At 50.5% G+C, this 21,234-nt stretch overlaps 1 protein-coding gene across 1 annotated transcript; it reads right to left on the bottom strand.

Annotated features, from left to right (window-relative positions):
* Positions 1 to 3: 3 nt before the first annotated feature.
* Positions 4 to 21,200, bottom strand: LOC127568262 (leucine-rich repeat and IQ domain-containing protein 3-like). Its single transcript, XM_052011802.1, has 7 exons — positions 20,994 to 21,200; positions 15,501 to 15,821; positions 12,520 to 12,653; positions 9,159 to 9,255; positions 8,315 to 8,395; positions 6,503 to 6,650; positions 4 to 1,949 (listed from the first exon to the last, which is right to left on the bottom strand). The coding sequence occupies exons 2-7, from the start codon at positions 15,783 to 15,785 to the stop codon at positions 1,930 to 1,932; spliced, it is 765 nt and encodes a 254-aa protein (XP_051867762.1). The 5' UTR covers positions 15,786 to 15,821; positions 20,994 to 21,200; the 3' UTR covers positions 4 to 1,929.
* Positions 21,201 to 21,234: the final 34 nt, after the last annotated feature.

The raw sequence follows: 21,234 nt of genomic DNA, 5'->3' as shown, positions 1-21,234 counted from the left end.
GGATGTGGGGCACAGGACTAATTGGAAGCACTTTCAATAAGTGGGAACAGGTACATCAGGGCCACTAGCCCCATGTGTGGCATTGACCTGTGTGAGATTCACTGAGCTTTGAACAGCAAAAGAACTGCAGATGCTGGTAGCCAGAGATAAAAACTGAAACTACTGGAAGCAGTCAGCAGGTCAGGCAGCAGCTGTGGAGGGGGAAAGAATCAAGGTTCTGTGATGCCCTTTCCTCTGAACAGTTGTGTTCTTGTCCCTCTGGTATATCTGCCTCTTGTCTCCTGTTTCTCCCTCTCACAGCGCCCGTGCTCTCCAGCAGGTAGTAGGGAACATCAGATAACACAGGGACCCCCTCCTCAGTTCGTCTCCCCCTCCACTGAGGCCCCAAGCACCCAGGACTGGTAGATCACATTTAAAGTTCTAACCTCACCCTCGCCTCTACCAACCACGATGTCCTGTGGTCTCTTCCATCAGTGACGTGTCCCCAGCCCCGAGTGTCACAAGGTGGAGGTTCGGAAAGCTTTCTGTTGAAGCTGAGAGAACATGACGTCATCACAGGGAATTGGCCAGCTGAGCTCTGAGGTTGGTCAGTGACATCACCGATGGAGTGTTTGATGCAAGGACTACTGCTTCACCTTAACACTGGTCCAGCTCAGCCTGAGACTGAGGATCAGGACAGGTTAAATGATTAGTGATGGAGCTTTGGGAAGGCAGACATTGGGTCAATGCTTTTGTCGGCCATGGTTCAGCGCTCAGCTCTCTCATCCAAGTCTAGAGGTTGTGCTTCAATCCTCAGCGTAGGCACTGACTCCTGAAATCTGGCTGAGCTCTCCCAGTGTGAGGGGTCCCACGTTGTCGAAGACTGCGTCCTTCGTGAGACATTAACCACAGCCTGTCTGCCCTCGGCTAGTCATGAGACGTCCCCCAGCATTGTCTTGTAAAGAGCAGAAGCACCTTCCATGGTATGTCACAGTTGCTCCTGCTCTTTCTCAGCACTTTGACCACTGTCCCTGTACGTGGGTTTTACCAGATGCTACACTTTTATGTTGGATCCCTGTGTAAACTCAGCTTTATTCACACACTCAGACGGTCCATCGTGCACTACTTGGGCTCTAACTATCTGTCCGAGTCCCAGCACCATCCATCGTGCATGGGGCTGGTCACAGGAGTCTTCACTGGGCTCCCAGAGTCCAGGGTTCACTGCTCTTCAAGGTCAGTCTCCTGCCTCGGGTGGGGTCAGTGCCAACTTCACTCCCTCACTGCCTGTGTCCCCTGTGGGCCGCTGTTGATGTTCTCCACTGCTGAACACCAGGGCTGCTCTGGCTTGCTGTACCTCTGCTGTGTGTGGCCTTCCAGAAACTTTTCTTGGCTTGGCCAATTGGATGCAAGGTGGGGAGGCCACTGTGAGTCACTTCAGAGGATACTGAGCTTGGAAGCTTTGAATGAGGTCGGGGCAGGAAACCAAGGCTGCATTCTGTCTGTGTCTCAGTCTCTTGTTCCCTGGACCCACACTTGTGTTAAATGTTCTGTCACTGATCAATGAACCTGTATGTGGTCAGTGACACCATGCCACAGTAACACTAACCCGTGAGCTCCGACTGAATGGATTTGGATCATCCACTTGTCTAAGGTCTGCTTGGCCAAGCTCCCCACAGCTACCAGCTCCCTGTTGTGAGCAGCTTGTCCACAACAGATGATCAGTGTTCCATTCCAGGGTGTGTGCAGGTCAGGGGTGTGTGCTCAAACTCTCATTGCTTTGTGAGGGAAGCCAAGGTTTGGGGGGAAAAAAGCTGAATCAAAATAAAGGAACAGTTTGTGTAGATTTATTTATTGTGCTGTTTGATAGTTGTGAAGTATAAAGTCCTCAGTGAGTGTGTCCACAGCCCACCAAGTGTGTGTGGACCCTGCCTCTGGCACTGCTGAGATCACTCATACAAGCTGTACGTATTCTGTAACACAGACCACACTGGTTTCAGTCAGCTATAGAATACAGAATGTTACAGCACAGTTCAGGGCCTTCGGCCCACAATGTTGTGCCGACATTTTATCCTGCTCCAAGATCTATCTCACCCTTCCCTCCCACATTGCCCTCCATTGCTCTATCATTCACGTGTCTAAGAGTCTCTTAAATGTCCCTAGTGTATCTGCCCCCAGAACCTCTGTCGGCAGTGTGTTCCACACACCCACCACTCTTTAAAAAAAACACAACTTACCTCTGACATCCCCCTTATACCTTCCTCCAATCACCTTAAAATTAAACCCCCTCGTGTTAGCCATTGTCACCCTGGGAAAAAGTCTCTGACTGTCCACTCGATGTATGCCTCTTACCAGCTTGTACACCTCTATCAAGTCACCTCTCATCCTCCAACTCTCCAAAGAGAAAAGCCCCAGCTCACTCAACCTATCCTCATAAGACATGCTCTTCCATCCAGGCAGCATCCTGGTAAATCTCCTCTTCACCCTCTCTAAAGCTTCCACATCCTTCCTATAATGAGGCGACCAGAACGGATCCTCCAAGTGTGGTCTGACCAGAGTTCTATACAGCTGCAACATCACCTCGCGGCTCTTGAACTCAATTCCCCCGACTAATGAAGGCCAACACACCATGCACCTTCTTAACCCTATCAACCTGCGTAGGAACCTTGAGGGATCTATGGACTTGGATCCCAAGATCCCTCTGTTCCTCCACACTGCTAAGAGTCCTGCCACTAACCTTGTATTCTGCCTTCAAATTCGATTTTCCAAAGTGTATCACTTCACACTTTTCCGGGTTGAACTCCATCTTCCATTTCTCAGCCCAACTGGTCACTGACCTCCAGGCAGAATACCTTCTATCTACAACCACCCTCTGTCTTCTATGGGCGAGCCAATTCCGAATCCACACAGCCAAGTTTCCCTGGATCCCATGCCTCCTGACTTTCTGAATGAGCCTTCTATGAGGAACCTCATCAAATGCCTTACTAAAATCCATGTACACCACACCCACTGCTCTACCTTCATCAATGTGCTTTGTCACATCCTCAAAGAATTCAATCAGGCTCGTGAGGCAATACCTGCCCCTCACAAAGCCATGCTGACTGTCCCTAATCATCCTATGCTTCTCCAAATGCCCATAAATCCTGACTCTGAATCTTCTCCAGTAATTTGCCCACCACTGAAGTAAGACTCACTGGTCTATAATTCCCAGGGTTGTCCCTACTCCCTTTCTTAAATGAAGGAACAACATTTGCCACCCTCCAATCATCTGGCACTACTCCTGTGGCCAGTGAGGACACAGATCATTGCCAAAGGCGCAGCAATCTCTTCCCTCGCTTCCCGTAATAACCTTGGATATATCCCGTCCGGCCCTGGTGACTTATCTATCCTAATGTTTTGCAAAAGTTCCAGCACATCGTCTTTCCTCACGTCGACATGCCCTAGTGTATCAGCCTGTTGTACACCATCCTCACAAACATCAAGCTCTCTCTGGTGAATACTGAAGCAAAGTATTCATTAAGGACCTCCCCTACTTCTTCCGACTCCAGGCACGTTTCCTCTTTTATCCCTGATCGGTCCTACCCTCACACTAATCATCCTCCTGTTCTTCACATACATGTAGAATGCCTTGGGGTTTTCCTTGATCCTACTTGCCAAGGACTTCTCATGCCCCCTTCTAGCTCTCCTAAGTCCATTCTTAAGCTCCCTCCTGGCAACCTTGTAACTCTCCAGAGCCCTGTCTGATCCCTGCTTTTGAAACTTTGGGTAAGCTTCTTTCTTCCTCTTGACAAGATGTCCTATGTCTTCTGTCAACCACGGTTCCTTCACTCTATCATCCTTACCCTGCCTTAATGGGACAAACCCTTCCAGGACCCCATTCAAGTACTCCCTAAACAACCTCCACATTTCTGCTGTGCACTTCCCCAAGAACATCTGTTCCCAATTTACGCTCCCACATTCCTGCCTAAGAGCACCATAATTCCCCCTCCCCCACTTAAGTACTTTCCCATATCATCCGCTCCTATCTCTCCTCAAGGCTGTGGTAAAGGTCAAGGAGTTATGGTCACTGTCTCCAAAATGCTCTCCCACCGAGAGATCTGAAACCTGCTCAGGCTCATTGCCTCGTACCAGGTCCAGTACGGCCTCTCTAGTCGGCCTGTCCACACACTGTGTTAGGAATCCTTCCTGGACACACTGAGCAAACTCTGCCCCATCCATCCCCTTTACACTAAGGAGGTGCCAATCAATATTCGGGAAGTTGGAATCACCCATGACAGCAACCCTGTTGTTTTTGCACCTCTCCAAAATCTGCCTGCCGATCTGCTCCTCAGTTTCTCTGACTTCACCGTCACAAGGTTGGAGGGAAGGCTGTAGCTCTGTCTCCCGGGGCAGTGGTGTCTCTGTGACTGAGCACGACAGCCACAGCTCGGGACGGTCTCTCCTCACTGAGTCGGAAGGTCAAGGGTTCAGGTGCCACTCCCAGAGACCTGAGCACATGATCCTGGCCAACACACCCAGGGCAGCCCCGTGTGGCCTGGAGCTGGCTGTCAATGGAGCTGTTAGTCATACAGTCGCACAGCAGGGATACAGGCCATTCGACCCAACTCATCCATGCTGACCAGTGGGCACCTTTTTTTAATATAAACATTCATTAACTGAAAGCACTACGAAAGGACAACCAGTGTCAAAATACTACAACTAATACAGAAAGAGAAAAGAAACTAAGCACCTACAGAACTACAGCAATGACGCTAACACCCGCTAAACGCACACGCAACATTTCAGAGAAGAATCACATTTTCACCGTCCACAACACACGTGATCCTCTGAGGGGCCCATCGAGTGCAGAACTCAACCAGAGTGCCCACAGATACTGCATGCTCACTCTCCAAGGACACCTGCGTGCCAGTGGGCATCCTTCTGTATTAATCCCATCTCCCAGCATTTGGTCCAAGCCCTCATCCCTAAGGATTCACATGCTGACCTGGACATTTATGAAATGCTGCCAGTGACCCAGCTTCCACCGCACTCTCCGGCAGTTTTCCAGGTACTCACCACTGTCTAGGTGAAGAAGGTTCCTTTCAGATCCGCTCTAACTCCCCGCCCCCCACTCCACACACACACACACACACACCTACGCCCTCATCTACACACATACATCATCTTTGAGAGCTTCAAGTTCCTGGGAGTGAACATCACCAACAGCCTGTCCTGGTCAAATCACGTAGATGCCACGGCCAAGAAAGCTCACCAGCACCTCTACTTCCTCAGGAGGCTAAAGAAATTCAGTTTGTCCCCTTTGACTCTCACCAACTTTTACCGATGCACCATAGAAAGCATTCTATCTGGATGCATCCTGGCTTGGTACGGCAACTGCTCTGCCCAGGACCGCAAGAAACTGCAGAGAGTTGTGGACACAGCCCAGTGCATCACAGACACCAACCTCCCCTCCTTGGACTCTGTCTTTACCTCTCATTGTCTTGGTGTAGCAGCCAGCATAATCAAAGACCCCACCCACCCGGGTCATTCTCTCTTCTCTCCTCTTCCATCAGGTAGAAGATACAGGAGCCTGAGGGCACGTACCACCAGACTTAAGGACAGCTTCTACCCCACTGTGATAAGACTATTGAATGGTTCCCTTATACAATGAGATGGACTATGACCTTGCACCTTACTGCACTGCACTTTCTCTGTAGCTGTGACACTTTACTCTGTACTGTTATTGTTTTTACCTGTACTACATCAATGCACTCTGTACTAACCCAATGTAACTGCACTGTGTAATGAATTGACCTGTACGATCAGCTTGTAAGACAAGTTTTTCACTGTACCTCAGTACAAGTGACAATAATAAACCAATACCAATAGCCCTCCAGTTTTATCTACGTCTGATATGGGGAAAAGATTCCTGCAGTTTCCTCCAGTCTATACCCTGTAATTTATATACCTCAGTCATGTCCCCTCTGAACCCCCTGCGCTCCAGGGAGAACAGACCCAGCCTCTCCTCAGTACTGGAACACTCCGTCGCAGGCAACGTACTGGGGAATCTCCCTCTGCACCCTCTCCAGCACTGCCACATCCTTCCTACAGTGTAGTGACCACAACTGCACACACAGCTGAGGGCTGACCAAGGTTTTAGAAAGTTAAACCAAGGCCCACCTCCCATCTTGGGCGGAAGGAACGTGTCCCACAGCTCGATACAGTACAGCAGAGGAAGTTGGCTGAAACAAGCTGCGTGTTCCTTCCCCCAGCCCTGCCCCACTATTGCTGGGAGTGCCCTCCTGGGGCTGCATCCCCCCCGTACCCTGGTCCTCTGCTCACAGTCCTGAGGCCGGTTTGGAGGTTGACTTTCCCTCCTGCCGACAGTTTTGGGTTCGGGTCGCCCTGGTCTGGTTGGGCTTCTCCTGTTCCCTTTGGAGGGCCAGCACAGGCTATGACGAGCCGAGTGCCTTTACCCTGGGCTGATGGAGGTGGAGCCTCCAGTAATGGGGAGGGATCGGGCAGCAAGGTAAGGAGCACCCGTTACCTGTGCTGGGGTCGAACCTCGGCTGGCGGAACGTCCTGGGCTTGAAGGCGTTGTCTCGCTGAGGTCTCAGGTTCGGAGACTCCCACCTTTTCCACCGGGAGATGTGCGGGTAAATCCCAGACGTTATTTCCCTGGCTTCGTATCGATCCTAGACAGGCAAACACATTCCTCCACAATCCACTGTCTGCTGAGAATAGAGTGGACACGCTAAGGCAAGAACCCAAGCGGTGTGGCCACACGAATGTGAGCAGGCGAGGAGAGTCTTGTTCTGGGGCAAGATCCTTGGTCAGACCTGGGATCCCTGCCCGGGAGGTTCAGCCAGAGGACACGGCTGGTTCCGGATTACAATCCATCCTTCTGGTTTTGGGCCAGGTGGGTGCTGAGTGGACGAAGGAATCACTGAAAGGGGAACCGACTGAGCCTCAGTACAGAACCACGGACACACACAGCAGGACTGGTGTGGGACAACCAGCGGGGATTCCTGCCACAGGACACCTGAGAAAGGTCCTCGGTGTCAGTAACTGGAGTGGGTCATCGTGGAAAGAAAAGGTCCCTCTTACAGGCCTCTTCCAAACTCTCCTAGGATTACGAGGTGTCACTAGAGAAGGCCAGAGGAAGAGGAGAGAGTGCAGGGGCAGAGGAGAGAGTGCGGGGCAGAGGAGAGAGTGCGGGAGGAGAGGGGAGAGTGCAGGAGGAGAGGGGAGAGTGCGGGGGGAGAGGATAGAGTGTGGGAGGAGAGGGGAGAGTGCGGGGGGAGAGGGGAGAGTGCGGGGGGAGAGTGCGGGGGAGAGGATAGAGTGTGGGGGAGAGTGCAGGGGAGAGGGGAGAGCACGGGGGAGAGGGGAGGGTGCGAGGGGAGAGGGGAGGGTGCAGGGAGAGGGGAGAGTGTGGGGGAGAGGAGAGAGCGCGAGGGGAGAGGAGAGAGTGCGAGGGGAGAGGGGAGGGTGCAGGGAGAGGGGAGAGTGTGGGGGAGAGGAGAGAGTGCGAGGGGAGAGGGGAGGGTGCAGGGAGAGGGGAGAGTGTGGGGGAGAGGAGAGAGTGTGGGGGAGAGGAGAGAGAGTGTGGGGGAGAGGAGAGAGTGTGGGGGAGAGTGCAGGGGAGAGGGGAGAGTGTGGGGGAGAGGAGAGAGCGCGGGGAGAGGGGAGGGTGCAGGGGGGAGGGGAGGGTGCAGGGAGAGGGGAGGGTGCAGGGAGAGGGGAGGGTGCGAGGGGAGAGGGGAGGGTGCGAGGGGAGAGGGGAGGGTGCAGGGGGGAGGGGAGGGTGCGAGGGGAGAGGGGAGGGTGCGAGGGGAGAGGGGAGGGTGCAGGGGGAGAGGGGAGGGTGCAGGGGGGAGGGGAGGGTGCAGGGGGGAGGGGAGGGTGCGAGGGGAGAGGGGAGGGTGCGAGGGGAGAGGGGAGGGTGCAGGGGGAGAGGGGAGGGTGCAGGGGGGAGGGGAGGGTGCAGGGGGAGGGGAGGGTGCAGGGGGGAGGGGAGGGTGCAGGGAGAGGGGAGGGTGCAGGGAGAGGGGAGGGTGCGAGGGGAGAGGGGAGGGTGCAGGGAGAGGGGAGGGTGCGAGGGGAGAGGGGAGGGTGCAGGGGGAGAGGGGAGGGTGCAGGGGGAGAATGTCACACTGGCCAGGGCCCAGGGACACTGGTGTCTGGGTGGGGGGGGGAAGCAGCCAACCCCAGTGTGTGGGGTCAGAGGTGACTGGGTGGGGAGGGGTGATGGTGGGTGTGAAGGGGAGGGAGGGATGAACCCCACCAGTGGAGGGGGGGGGTGGGGTGACGGTGGGTGGGTGTGAAGGGGAAGGAGGGGGTGGGGGATGACCCCTACCTCCAGTGCCCCGGCGTGCAGCTTGTTCAGGTCGATCTGTAGCTGGACCGTGTTGCACCGACTGTTCCTGCCCTCCTCCACCTGTGCGAGAGGACCGGTGTCAGCAGCTCCGTCCCTTCACCGTCTCTCAGCACAGTGAGGGGTGCAGACTGAGCCCAGGGTCAGAAATGTTCCCCTACGCCCCGCCCCCCAGCCCCCCACACCCGTCCCCATCCACTGGCCCAACAACTGCGGACACACGGTCCCAGCCCGTACACACACACGGTCCCAGCCCGTACACACACATGGTCCCAGCCTGTACCAATGCATCGACCTGCCGACTGAGCACACAGCTCCTCCCCTCGCTCTCTCACTTTGACAAGGCCCACACTCTCTCCTTGCCTGGATGTGTCCAACTCCAACGAGACCAGAGTGTTAGCTCCATCCAGGAGAAAACAGCCCCTTCCATCACCCTGAATGCTCCCTCTCCCCACAGTGGCTGCAGTGTGCACCGTCTGCATGATGCACTACTGTTACCCACCCGGGCTGCTCCGACAGCACCTCCCAAACCCACCTCTCCCTCCAAGGACAGGGACAGTGGGTGCAGGGGAACACCACCACCTGCAGGTTCCCCAGCACGTCCTGCACCAACCTGACAATGAAATCTTTCGCTGTTCCTTCATCGTCACTGGGTCTCAGCCCTGGAACTCCCTGCCCACCAGCACTGTGGGAGCTCCTTCACCAGAAGGACGGCACCTCTCAGGGGCAGTCAGGGATGGGCAACAAATGCTGGATGGCCAATGATGGCCAGATCCCTGAGAAGGAAGGGGAAAATCCGGTGCAGGACCTGCAGTGCCTGACTTACCCACATCCTGCCGTCTGCCAGCATATGGATGCCCCTGTTACACAAGCTCAGCTTCTGGCGTGGCAGGCACCATCGATGACCAAGGTTTGAGGCATGCCTGGCTTGGGAAGACAAACAACAAAACACAGCCCTGTCAGGACTTCACAACCAGTTATCATCAGGTCCAGATTTGAACTGGCTGCTGCTCACACTGACTGAGGATATTCAGCTTCCTCTTCTCGCTAAAGAATGTTAGGGAGAACCAGTGTCCTGTGGCAGGAGGGTTGGGAACCAAAAGGTGTGCAGAGATGAGCAGGAGGAGCAAGTACATGATGAGCAGGGGAGGCCATTCAGCCCATCAGTCCTGTACCACCATTCACTGTGACCACGGCTGATCTGCCCCAGGCCTCATCTCCTCTTCTGTGCCAGTTCCCCATCGCCCTCGGTTCCCTGATCTATCAAACATTTACCTCCCTCCTCGTTAAACCCCCCAGTGATCCAGTCTCCACACCCTCTGGGGCAGGGAATCCCACAGATTCCCCTCCCTCTGTGAGAAGGTGTCCCTACACACCTCAGTTTTAAATGTCCGCCCCTTATCCTGTAACTGTGTCCCCTCGTTCCGGACTCTCCCACTGGTGGAAACATCTCCACATCTCCCCTGTCCTGTTCCTCAGGGGCTGCGATGTTTGCAGAAGGTCCCCCTTATTCAGCTTGATTCCAGTGCTCAGCTCTCCCTGTTGACCACAGCACACCAAGTGTTTGTCCAAGCTAATGAGAAGTTCTGCCTCCACCACCCCTTCAAACAGTTAGCTCTACACCCTCACCACTCCCCGGGTGAAAAAATGTTCCTTCATCCCTTCCACTAATGAACATAAATCCATGCCCCAGTGAGAGATGTCTCAGCTGGGATCTGAGATTCACATAATGTTAAACCCTCAGTGAAATCTCCCTTCTGTTCAGTTAGACTCTAGACTCTTCGATGTAGGTGGACTGAGTGCAGAAAAGATTTATGAAGTTTTGCCAGGACTTGAGGGACTGAGTTATAGAGAGAGTTTGAACAGGCTGGGACTATTACTGGAGCACAGGAGAATGAGAGGTGATCTTTTTGAGGTGTATAAAATCATGAGGGGCATAGATAGGGTGAATGTGCACAGCCTTTTTCCTAAGGTTGAGGAATCAAGAACTAGAGGGCATAGTTTTAAGGTGAGAGGGGAGAGATTTCACGTCTAAAGTCAAAATTGAGTTTATTGTCCAGACGTACAAGTCCATGTGTGCACAGGTGCAATGAAAAACTTACCTACAGCAGCATCACAGGCGCAGGGCATCAGATAAGCAGCATTCACAAGAAAAACAAATTAAACATAAATTATACACAAATTTTACAAGAAAGAACACAATTAGAACAAAAAAACAAAGTCCATCTTAATGAACTGTAATGATTAGGAACGGGAGAGGTAACCTCGTCACGCAGGTGGTGAGTATATGGAACGATGCCAGTGGACGTGGGTGAGACAGGTACAGTAACAACAGTTAAAAGGTACTTGGACAGGTACATGTAAGGAAAGGTTTAGAGGGATAAGGGCCAAATGCGGGCAATGGGGACTAGCTTAAATGGGAACCTTGGTCGGTGTGGACCAGTTGGACTGAAGGCTCCACGGATGCTGCCTGGCCTGCTGAGTTCCTCCAGCATCATGGTGTTTTCCATCCAGATTCCCACATCTGCAGTTTCTCTGGGTCTGGAGGGCCTGTTTCTGTGCTGTGACTCTGTACAGAGCTACCTTACTTTACACAGGGAGTTGTGAGTGGCAACACTGCCTGAATGGGCAGCACAAGCAGGTCAACTGGAACTGGAGAACTACCAGAGGAGAGGTGGTGCAGGGCCATGGGAACGGAGCTGGGGCTGACTGGGGCTTTTCACACAGCCCAATGGGAGTGGCCATTCAGCCCCTCCACCTGCTGCACCACTCAATAACATCAGCTCCACTCTCCTTCCTCTTCCCCATAATCCTCAATCCGCCAATAGACCGAACATCGATGTGACCTTCCACGGCTCTCCGGGACAAGACGTTCCAGATTCCTGACCCCCTGACAGAAGAAACTCCTCCTCACATCTGCCTTGAAAGGGCCAACCCTAATTCTGAAGTTGTGCCGCTAGATCCAGATTCCCTAGCAGAGGAAACATCTCTCAGCATCCACCCCCCATCTTATGGTGGTGTTCCTGCCGTGATTCTATTCTACAATAGACTTTTTCTCAGTATTAATGGTATTAAGAGTTACTGCATCAATGTAATGGGCCTGAGCTACAGATCACCCGGGGTATAAATGAACAGAGTCTGGCAGGTTCACAAAGAAATCAGTGTTACCATGTCAACAGGGAACAGCGTTAAATCTGTAACCGCAGCCTTCTCAAATGCTCCAAATCCTTGTAATCATCACTAAACCTACAACACTCGTATATTTGCAACAGCCTTCAGCGTTAACTAGATCCCAGTCTCTGCAAGCTCCTCCAGCCCAGGCTCCACCCTACCTTTGTAACCTCTCACAGAGTCATACAGCACAGAAACAGGCCCTTCGGCCCAACGTCCATGCCGACCAAGGTGCCCATCTAAGCTAGTCCACGTTTGGCCCATATCCCTCTAAACCTTCCGTATCCATGGACCTGTCCAAATGTTACTGCACCCACCTCTACCACTTCCCCTGGCAGCCCGTTCCATATACCCACCACCCTCCGCATGAAGTTGCCCCTCACGTCCCTTTTAAATCTCTCCCCTCTCAGCTTAAACCCATGCTCTCTAGCTTTTGATTTTCCAAGACTGAGTGGATTCACCCTATCTATGCCCCTCATGATTTTGTACACCTTGGTAAGATCACCCCTCAGTCTCTCAGCTCCAATGAATAAAGTCCTAACCTGCCCAACCTCTCCCTAAAATTCAGGTCCTCAAGTTCTGGCAACATTTTCATAAATCTTCTTTGAACTTTTTCCAGCTTAATGACATCTTTCCTATGTCAGCGTGACTAAAACTGTACACAATACCCCAAGTGCGGCCTCACCAGCATCCAGTACAACTGCAACATAACATCCCACTCCGACACTCAGTGCCCTGACTGATGAAAGCCAGTGTTCTACAACTCTCCCACTGTCTGCAACCCTTGTCCAGCCTCAAACTCTTCTGACCTCTCTAGTCCCCTCCAACCCTTAACATCCCCGATTTTAATTGCCCCACCACTGGCAGCACACCTTTGGACCCTGTGAACTGGAATTCTTCCCCGGCCCTCTCCAGCTCTCTCTCTATCCCTCCCTCCCTCCTTTAAGCTGCTATGTCTTTAACCAATGCAAGTTATTACAGAACACAAGTTTCACGACATGGAAAGGGTTAACTACCGCAGCCTCTTCCTGGTGAGGTGCCCACGGATCCATCGCTGGATGATGTGCACTGGAGAGTGATGGGCAAGGATGTTGTTTATGGTGGCCATCAGGTTTCTGATATTCTCCAACTCACTGCACCAGGTCGAGATCTGTGAGAGAGGTCAAAGTATCGACACTGACTGCAATTCAGCCAGACACCAAACGCTTGCTCATACAGCAACAACAACTTGCCTTCTAATAGCACCTTTACTGTAGGAAAACTTCAGAAGTGACTTCACAGGACACACTGACTGATGCTTTAGGAAAAGAGATCAGAATAATAAACCAATACCAATACCAATCCTGTTCAAAGAGGGAAACTGTTGATGAGTATTTGAAAGGAGGAGATTCTTGTTCACCCTGGTGACTACACTGGCTACTGGTCTGTCTGAGTGAGGAAGCTTTGGACCGAAGGGAGATGGTCTGGTCAATTGGCTAGGAAAACCGCAGATGGAATTTAACCCAGCAGGAGTGAGGTGATACATTTCCGCAGGTGCAACAAGGCAGGGGGATGTAGTGAAGTCAAAGTTGAGTTTATTGCATAAGTATATGTACACACAGGAAAATGAAAAACTTACTTGCAGCAGCATCACAGGCACAGAGCATCAGATAAGCAGCATTCACAAGAAAAACATAAATTAAACAGGAATATTAATGGGAATATATTCATAATGTAAGTGGGAGGATGTTGAGGTATGTGAAGGAACAGAGGGACCTTGGAGGAAATGTGCACAGAACTTTAAGGGCAGCAGCAAATTGGGTAATAAGGCACACAGGAGACACAAGTGACTGCAGACGCTGGAATCTGGAGCAACACAGCAAACGCTGGAGGGACTCAGTACATCAGGCAGCATCTGTGGAGGGAAATGGACAGTCGGACAGTCCGGCTGAAGGGTCTCGACCCAAGAAGTCCACAGATGCTGCCTGGCCTGCTGAGTTCCTCCAGCGTTTTGTGTGTTGCTCCTAAAAGACACACAAGATACTTTCCCTCAGGTCCAGCACGCACGAGATGAGAGGTGAGGCTGGCATTGTTCACATCATCAGCTGAAGCACAGCTTGAGCCTACAGTCTGCTCAGCACACTGCAGGGTCGCTGTGAGCTCACTGGAGAGGAGGTTTCCCAGGATGTTGGTGGGATTGGAAAACTGCAATGATGAGGGTGTTTAGATAGGCCGAGGCTGAGGAAATGATTTAATTGAGGTGTGTACGATTAGTGGCAAGTAAGAAGGATGGCTTCCCCTATCAGAGCTGTGATTTAAAGTAATTGGAGGAAGATTAGAGGGAAATGGGGAAAAGCCTTTCCACCGAGAGGGTGGTGGATGTTGGAGCCCCCTGTCCAAGGGGGTGGAGACAGATTTAGGCCGTACTTGGGTGTGAATAAGGAGCCCTGACCCACATAGCTACAGACCCAGTACCAGAGGATGCGGTCAGGCTGACCAGGAATGGTCTCCTTCAATGTCATACACATTCTGATTCTGCAGCCTCCAGAATACCCAAGCTCCCTCGTGGTGTAACCTCCCCAGGTGCACCACACTCCTGGTATCACATTAAAATGGACTGAGACTGACAACACAGAAGGCAGAGATTCGGAATAAACTGGTCTTCTCAGATTGGGAAGATATAACCATGGCGTGCCCCGTGGGTCAGTTCTTGGATACTGGAGGCAGAGACAGAGCATCCAGGTTCACTGCTGCTGTGAACATAGGTGAGAGGGCATGTTACAGTGAGGACAGTCGGACTCCGATGGGGGCAGTGAGTGGGTGAAAACTTGGCAAATGGAGCTTAATGTGAAAAGTGTGAGGGCGTGCACTTCAGTAAGGGGCATCAGAGCAGAGAGAGCCTGCAGGTGGGTGATGTACAGAGCGATAGTTAGCAGGCAGGTACAGCAAGAGATCAGTGCCGGGACCCCGTCCACGTGATCTATGCTGGTGACAGGGGTGAAGGAACTGAGTTTTCTGTGGCTTACGATACAAAGTATGAGGAGGGACCAAGAACCTGTGAAGGGATGTGGACAGGTTAAGTGAGTCAGAGAGTCATACAACACAGAAACAGGCCCTTCAGCCCACCATGTCCATACTGGCCGCTGAACCAATCCCAGTTGCCTGCATTAGGATCGTATCCTTCAACCTTACCTATTCATGTGTCTGTCTAAATGCCCCTTAAATGTTGCTGTTATACCGGCTTCCATCACTTCCCCTGCAGCGTGTTCCGGGCACCCACCACTCTGTGTAAAAAACACTTGCCTCGTAAATGCCCCATAACACAGTGTCTGCACCTGATTGCACCCCCTCCTCTGGCAGTGAGTTCCAGATACCACCCACTGTCTGTGTAAAAAACTTACCCCCAGATCCCCTTTAAACCTCCTTCCTCTCACCTTGAACCTCTGCCCTCTTGTTTTTGATGCCCCTCCCGTGGGAAAAACATCCTGACTATCTCCATCCATGATACCTCTCCTGTAGGAAAAACATCCTGACTATCTCCATCCATGATATCTCTCCTGTGGGAAAAACATCCTGAATGTCTCCATCCATGATACCTCTCCTGTGGCTGACTATCTCCATCCATGATACCTCTCCTGTGGGAAAAACATCCTGACTATCTCCATCCACGCCTGTCATCATTTGATTTACCTCTGTCAGGTCATGCCTCAGTGATGAGTTGGAAACACTGCCTAAGAGGCCAGTGGAAACAGATTCAGTTTCACCAGAGGAGCAGGAAGCTCAGTTACCCCTCGTACATTTTCTATTACCCAGATCATGGCTGCTTTACACCAGAACACTACTCTCCTGCCTCACCCCTACATCCACGAGCTCTGTATCACCAGCACCCTGACTTCACTGATTGACGCACCACTCATTTTAAGGTAGGACACTCCCCCTTTTCTCTGTATTTCACTTTTTTCAGCCCGATTTCATGTGGAAATCAAACCGTTTCTTCCCCTCGACATGTGGGACCAACCTCTGGAGGTACTGGAGGATAAATGAAGAACTTCCGGCTGAGAGCTCTGAACTGGTGGCTCTTCAAGTTGTCCTCCATGACTTCCTCATCTGCAATGACAAAGTTATCCAGCGCTTTGAGAGACCAGATGTTGTTGACAATGAAATGTCGATACTTTGGCATGAGGCTCACGGGGGTGTCAAACAGGGTGAGAACAGTAAGCCGCGGGCAGGCAGAGAGGGCTTCAGTGTTGTCCACGTCACCAATGATGTTGTCGTGGAGGTAGAGAACTTGCAGATACTTCATGTCCAACCAAAAGTACTCATCTGGGAGCTCGGTAATCTGACAGCGGTACAGAAACAGACAAATGTTAGTCGTAAATCACATTCTCTGGGGAGAGTGAGGGGAGTGGGGCTGGTTGGAGCGAGCCCTCAAAGGGCCTGTCTAGGCAGGATGAGTTGAATGGCTTCCTGTGATAAGGAGCACACTGTAGCATAAGGATCCTCATCCCTTTGACATAAAGGATCTGAAGATTTCATTTGGCTATCAGGTTCCACGCGATTTTGAAGCAGACAATTAAGGCCAGTTGGCCCATTCTGTCCCTGCTAGCTCCAAAAGAGCTAACCACACAGCAATACATTTAACTGGGTCAGAAGGTTTGGAGTTGGAGTCTAGACCCAGGCAGCTTTGTGTAATCTGCAGCCAGTAAGCCCTTGGACAGACTTGCTCCTGTACAATGAATGGCTGGTTCCTGCATCATCACATCTAAGGGCATGCTCAAACCTAAACGTAGTCTCAGAGAGCCAATGTACACTTAGTCTTAAATAGAAAACTAACATAGAAAAGCAGTAACAAAACTACATCCCTCCCGATGTTAACTGAAAGAAACCCTCTCATCCTCTTAGTCTGTTCATCGTTTTATTACAAAGTCTCTCTGTTTGAGGGAGGTTTGCTTCACATGGTGGATAGTGCCGAGTGATTTCTGGATGAGGGGGTGTTGATCATCTGGGATCACCAGGTTTCTCATTGTGTCCTGAGATTACCCACTACAGGTTCACCAGCAGTCAGGGATGCATTTCATGCGATGCTGTGTGATTATGGAACCTCTCTTGGCAGCTGCATCAAATGGCCGTGTGTTGTGTGGAACATAGAACTGTCGGATCCGGTTATTTTCGAATCCACAGGTTCTTTCAGGAGTCCAAGAATGAGTTGAAAACAACTTGGTGCTTCACAAAGTTTTATTGGAAAAGTTTAAAACAAAGAAACAGTCACAGAGTACATGGCACTAGCTTTGATGAGCCGAGACAAAGGAACAAAAGATGAGCTCGGGCTGGGGGGAGGAAGAGCCAGGGAGAGATTAACAAAAAGTGACACCTTTTATACCTGAGATAAGAGATGCTCTTTAGCTAATAATAGTCCAGTCAGGAAACCTATTAGATACCTGTGGCCAAACCAACCAATGAAAAAACCACATATTCACCTGATGGACGAACCAATAAGCTAGTAAGCGGCCACTCCTTGTGCGGCCACTTGAGGTGTATTAAACACTGTACATGTTAAAAAGCTAATTAAAACAGTTGAATCCAACAGAACATAACAGCACAGTACAGGCCCTTCGGCCCACAATGTTGTGCCAACATTTTATCTCGCTCTAACATCTATTTAACCCTTCCCTCCCATGTACCCCTCCATTTCTCTATCATCCATGTGCCTATCCAAGAGTCGCTTAAATGTCCCTAGTGTATCCGCCTCTAACAGCACCCCTGGCAGGGCGTTCCATGCACCCACCACTCTGTAAAAAACTTACCCCTGACATCCCCCCATGTACTTTCCTCCAATCACCTGAAAATTATGCCCCCTCGTGTTAGCCATTTCCACCCTGGGAAAAAGTCTCTGACTGTCCACTCGATCTATGCCTCTTATCATCTTGTTCACCTCTATCAAATCACCTCTCATCCTCCTTCTCTCCAAAGAGAAAAGCCCCAGCTCACTCAACCTATCCTCATAAGTCATGCTCTCTAATCCAGGCAGCATCCTGGTAAGTCTCCTCTGCACCCTCTCTAAAGCTTCCACATTCTTCCTATAATGAGGCGACCAGAACTGAACACAATACTCCAAGTGTGGTCTGACCAGAGTTCTATAGAGCTGCAATCAAAAGGTTCTTGCTTTAGTGACTTCCCTTTGAAGCAGCAGTAGAGATGACTTTCTGTAGGATTCTCACAAGTCTCTCTGTTTCACCATTGTCCAATGGTCAGCAGTGTGACCTTGTGCTGCGTGGAACAAACTCCCTGTAGTCCTCACTGTTGAATTGTAGTCGTTTATCTGTCCTCACTACCTGCAGTAGCCCAAACAGCTTGTAGACAAAATCTCAAATGGAGCTAGAACTCAATGAACACAACAATGATCCATCACCTGCAAGCTCCCCATCAACACCGACCCATAGCTGTCTGGGTAAACTGGTGATAGGATTGGTTGTTGAAGACCTGGTCTTGTGGATGCTCCATGCGCCAGACAGTTGTTGATTTTGTGTTCAACCAAACTATCTATTTCTAGTAACTGTACTTTTTCTATGATCAATGGTTAAGTTTTCACATACCTCGATGGCTTTGGTGAGCAATGTCAATAACATGTTCGATCAGCCACCGTGGGGTGCTGCAGCAGTTATCGGGTAGGGATCTGTGGCTGCAGTAACAGTGTGCACACCTTGCAGAGTGTGTGTGATTTTCTGTTGCTGCTTCTGTGACTGAGTTCCTGGCAACACAAGGTGGAACGACATCTTGCTTCACTGCAGCTTTGAGTTTCCTTCGTGCCATGGTGTGGGGCACCGGGTTGTGTGCCTAGTCACTCTGTGACTAGAGGGGTTGCTTGTAGGCACTGCAGGCACAATCTCTACAGTGTGAAGAGCTGTCTCTGTTTCAAGGGTACTGCAGTCACCCGAGATCACACAGAATCTCACGGCAGCACACTTGGACTTGAAGGCTGTTCAGGATGATGACATTCCTTGGAATGTCGGAGGTAAGGAAGTATCCTGGCAGTTCCTCGTTGAGTTAGAATGGGAGAGTGAAGATCAGAGTCAAACAGTTCTATTCCCTTCAGCCCATCACTTCCAGGACAACCTATTTACTAACCCCATTTGCCTGCATGAGGACCGCATCCTTCTATGCATTGCCCAACTAAGAGTTGTCTGAATGCCCCTTAAATGCAGTGATAGTATCTGACTCCACCACCTCCTCTGGCAGCACGTTCCAGGTATCACCCGCTCTGTGCGTAAAAAAACGTACCCCTCCAATCTCCTTCATCCCCTAAAACAACTTCCTCTCACCATAAGCTGTTTCCCTGTTGTTTTTGATACTGCTACCATGGGAAAAAGCTTCCGACAATTCACTACCTATGCCGCTCAATCTTACATACTACTGTTAGGTCACCTCCCCCGTACCAGCCTCTCCGATCTCTCCCATAACTAAAGGTATCCTGGTGAATCTCCTCTGCAGCCTCTCCAGCACAAACACATCCTCCCTGTAGTGTGGTGACTGTGCACAGTACTCCAAGCCCTGTCTAACCAGTATTTTGTGAAGTTACCACATCACCTCCCAACATTCATGTGAAAGTAAGCACATCACATGCCCTCTTCACATGCCCTCTTCACCACTCTATCCCCAATATTGCCACTCCCAGAGAACTATAGTCTTGGACCACCATGTCTCTCTGTTTATCTACATTCCTTAGCGCCCTATCAGTTACTGTATATAGCCTACCCATATTTGACTTCCCAAAATGCATCATCTTGCACTTCTCAAGACCGTTAAAAGTTTGTTCACACATCACACTGACAAATGCTCCTGTATCACCCAGTACATTGATTTACAAGTTTTCTTTTCTATGTATGGCTGAACTCTCTCATTAGTGGGATGGGTAATAAATCTGTGCTCAGGTGTAGCAGAATTGTTGTTGACCTCTGCATTGACTTCATCATTGACTAGGTCCCCTGATGAGTTCTGGCACACTGGATTTGTTGAAGGATGATTGAGTTCCCCACACAGCTTATGTTGTTGTCCCCTAGCATTATGGTGGCACCAATCTTCTACGTTGTAGACACTGCCCTGAGTTCTGCTTATCTCAGAGATGCTGCTGACCGAACCCTTCTTGATGGTTTTGAGCAAAAGGTTCTGTACTGATGTTTATCTTCTCTTCCGGTGCCATTCCAAATGATATTTCTACCTCAACTGCACTATTCTCTGAAAGTGACAGTGATCTTGTATAAAATTATGAGGGGGCTAGACAGACTGGGAAGGACTTGTTTCCTTTCAGATGGTTAAAAACCCACAGATTTAATTAGTAGAATTGGTGGTGAGATGAGGACATTTTTTACCCAGAGGCTGGCAGGGGTCTGGAACTCACTGCCTGAAAGGCTGGTGGGGCAGAAATCCTCCTCTTATTTAAGCAGTACTCGACTGGTTCAGAATGCACACCATACATCAAATGGCATGAGGTTAGGCACAGCCATTGCCATCTTGACACCAAGAGAACGCACCACTGATGCACTAAATATGCTGAGCGTCAATGAGGCATGTCTTTGACCGTGAGTGGCTTACACGGACTCTGATGAACTAGATCAGGCATTAAAATGTACTGTCTCCTCAGCAGCTGCTGCGCTAACTGGCAGGTTGACTCAGTTACACCATACACAGGATCAACAACAACAGCACTCCCTGCATTGTTCTCTCACACAGGATCTTCACAATGACAGCATGAAATGCAACCAGTGAGCCTTAGATATGTGTGATCAAACACTATGGAACCAATGCTGCTTTCTGGGCACACTCAGAACTATAGAGAGTCTTAAAAGATGAAATACAACTGTATTATTGTGAAAGAAATATACTGAAGCAGCATAACAACACCACACCATACTTGAAATCCAGAAGAAGAAACACTGATGTTCAAAGGAGTTAAACGGAGCCTTTGACTCCCTGGTCAAACAGACAGAGATTTTTCAGAGACCAGTGAGGAGATGGTCTGGTAAACGTCCACCCCAACTCACGGATGAAATGACTGTTTACTCAGTTGTTTGTGGGACTCTGCAAATCGATGACTGTGATTACTAGCCAAAAACAAAATATTCAATCTGTAAATCAGGCTGTGGGGGAGAACTGATAATTCCTTCCATAATCACAGCGCTCCTGAGGTAATTGTAATATCTCAGCTGCAAACCCCATCTGAGAGAAGTGGACCTGGTCTGTTCCATTCTGGGACTAACTGAATAACTCCAGCAGTAGGGAGGATGTACACTGGTAAGTGTCGTGAGGATTCAGGTAAGTCTGGGAAATCTCTGGGAGAAGTCAAGGGTGTAAAGCAGAGCAGTGTTTCAGGTAGTCACGAAGGAAAGGGCAGTCCCATACATTCCATGAAAATCAAAACCACTGCTGGAAAGTGTTGGGCAGGTCGCCCAGCCCATTACAGAGAGAAAGAAACATCATCCACCTCTCACTGTCACATTAACTCATCTGGTCTCACCCTATCAACTGGGATGGATGTCACCTTCCAAGCCCAAAAGGATTATTGCTATCCTCAGCTTTTCAGCACAGTAGCAGAGACGGTCCAAGCTTCAAGATGTTTGTTGTTCACTGAGTTAAACTTCTAACCAGTATTCTTTAATCACCCTCTTGACTTAATCCAGAGAAACAATGGGGTCCACGATGGCCTAGTGAAACACCCCATCCACCCGGCATGGTGAATGGAGTTGAGAAACATCACA

The sequence above is a fragment of the Pristis pectinata genome, chromosome 3, assembly GCF_009764475.1.
Source record: "Pristis pectinata isolate sPriPec2 chromosome 3, sPriPec2.1.pri, whole genome shotgun sequence".
NCBI lineage: Eukaryota > Metazoa > Chordata > Chondrichthyes > Rhinopristiformes > Pristidae > Pristis > Pristis pectinata.
This window is presented reverse-complemented; position numbering and strand designations above follow the sequence as displayed.

Coding starts and splice junctions, on each gene's coding strand:
- LOC127568262 (XM_052011802.1), bottom strand. CDS start 15,785: ATGAAGTATCTGCAAGTTCTCTACCTCCACGACAACATCATTGGTGAC. Junction 8,396..9,158: donor TGGCAGACGGCAGGATGTGG/GTAAGTCAGGCA, acceptor CCTCTCGCACAG/GTGGAGGAGGGCAGGAACAG. Junction 1,950..6,502: donor GAGGTTCGACCCCAGCACAG/GTAACGGGTGCT, acceptor TCTGTGTTACAG/AATACGTACAGCTTGTATGA.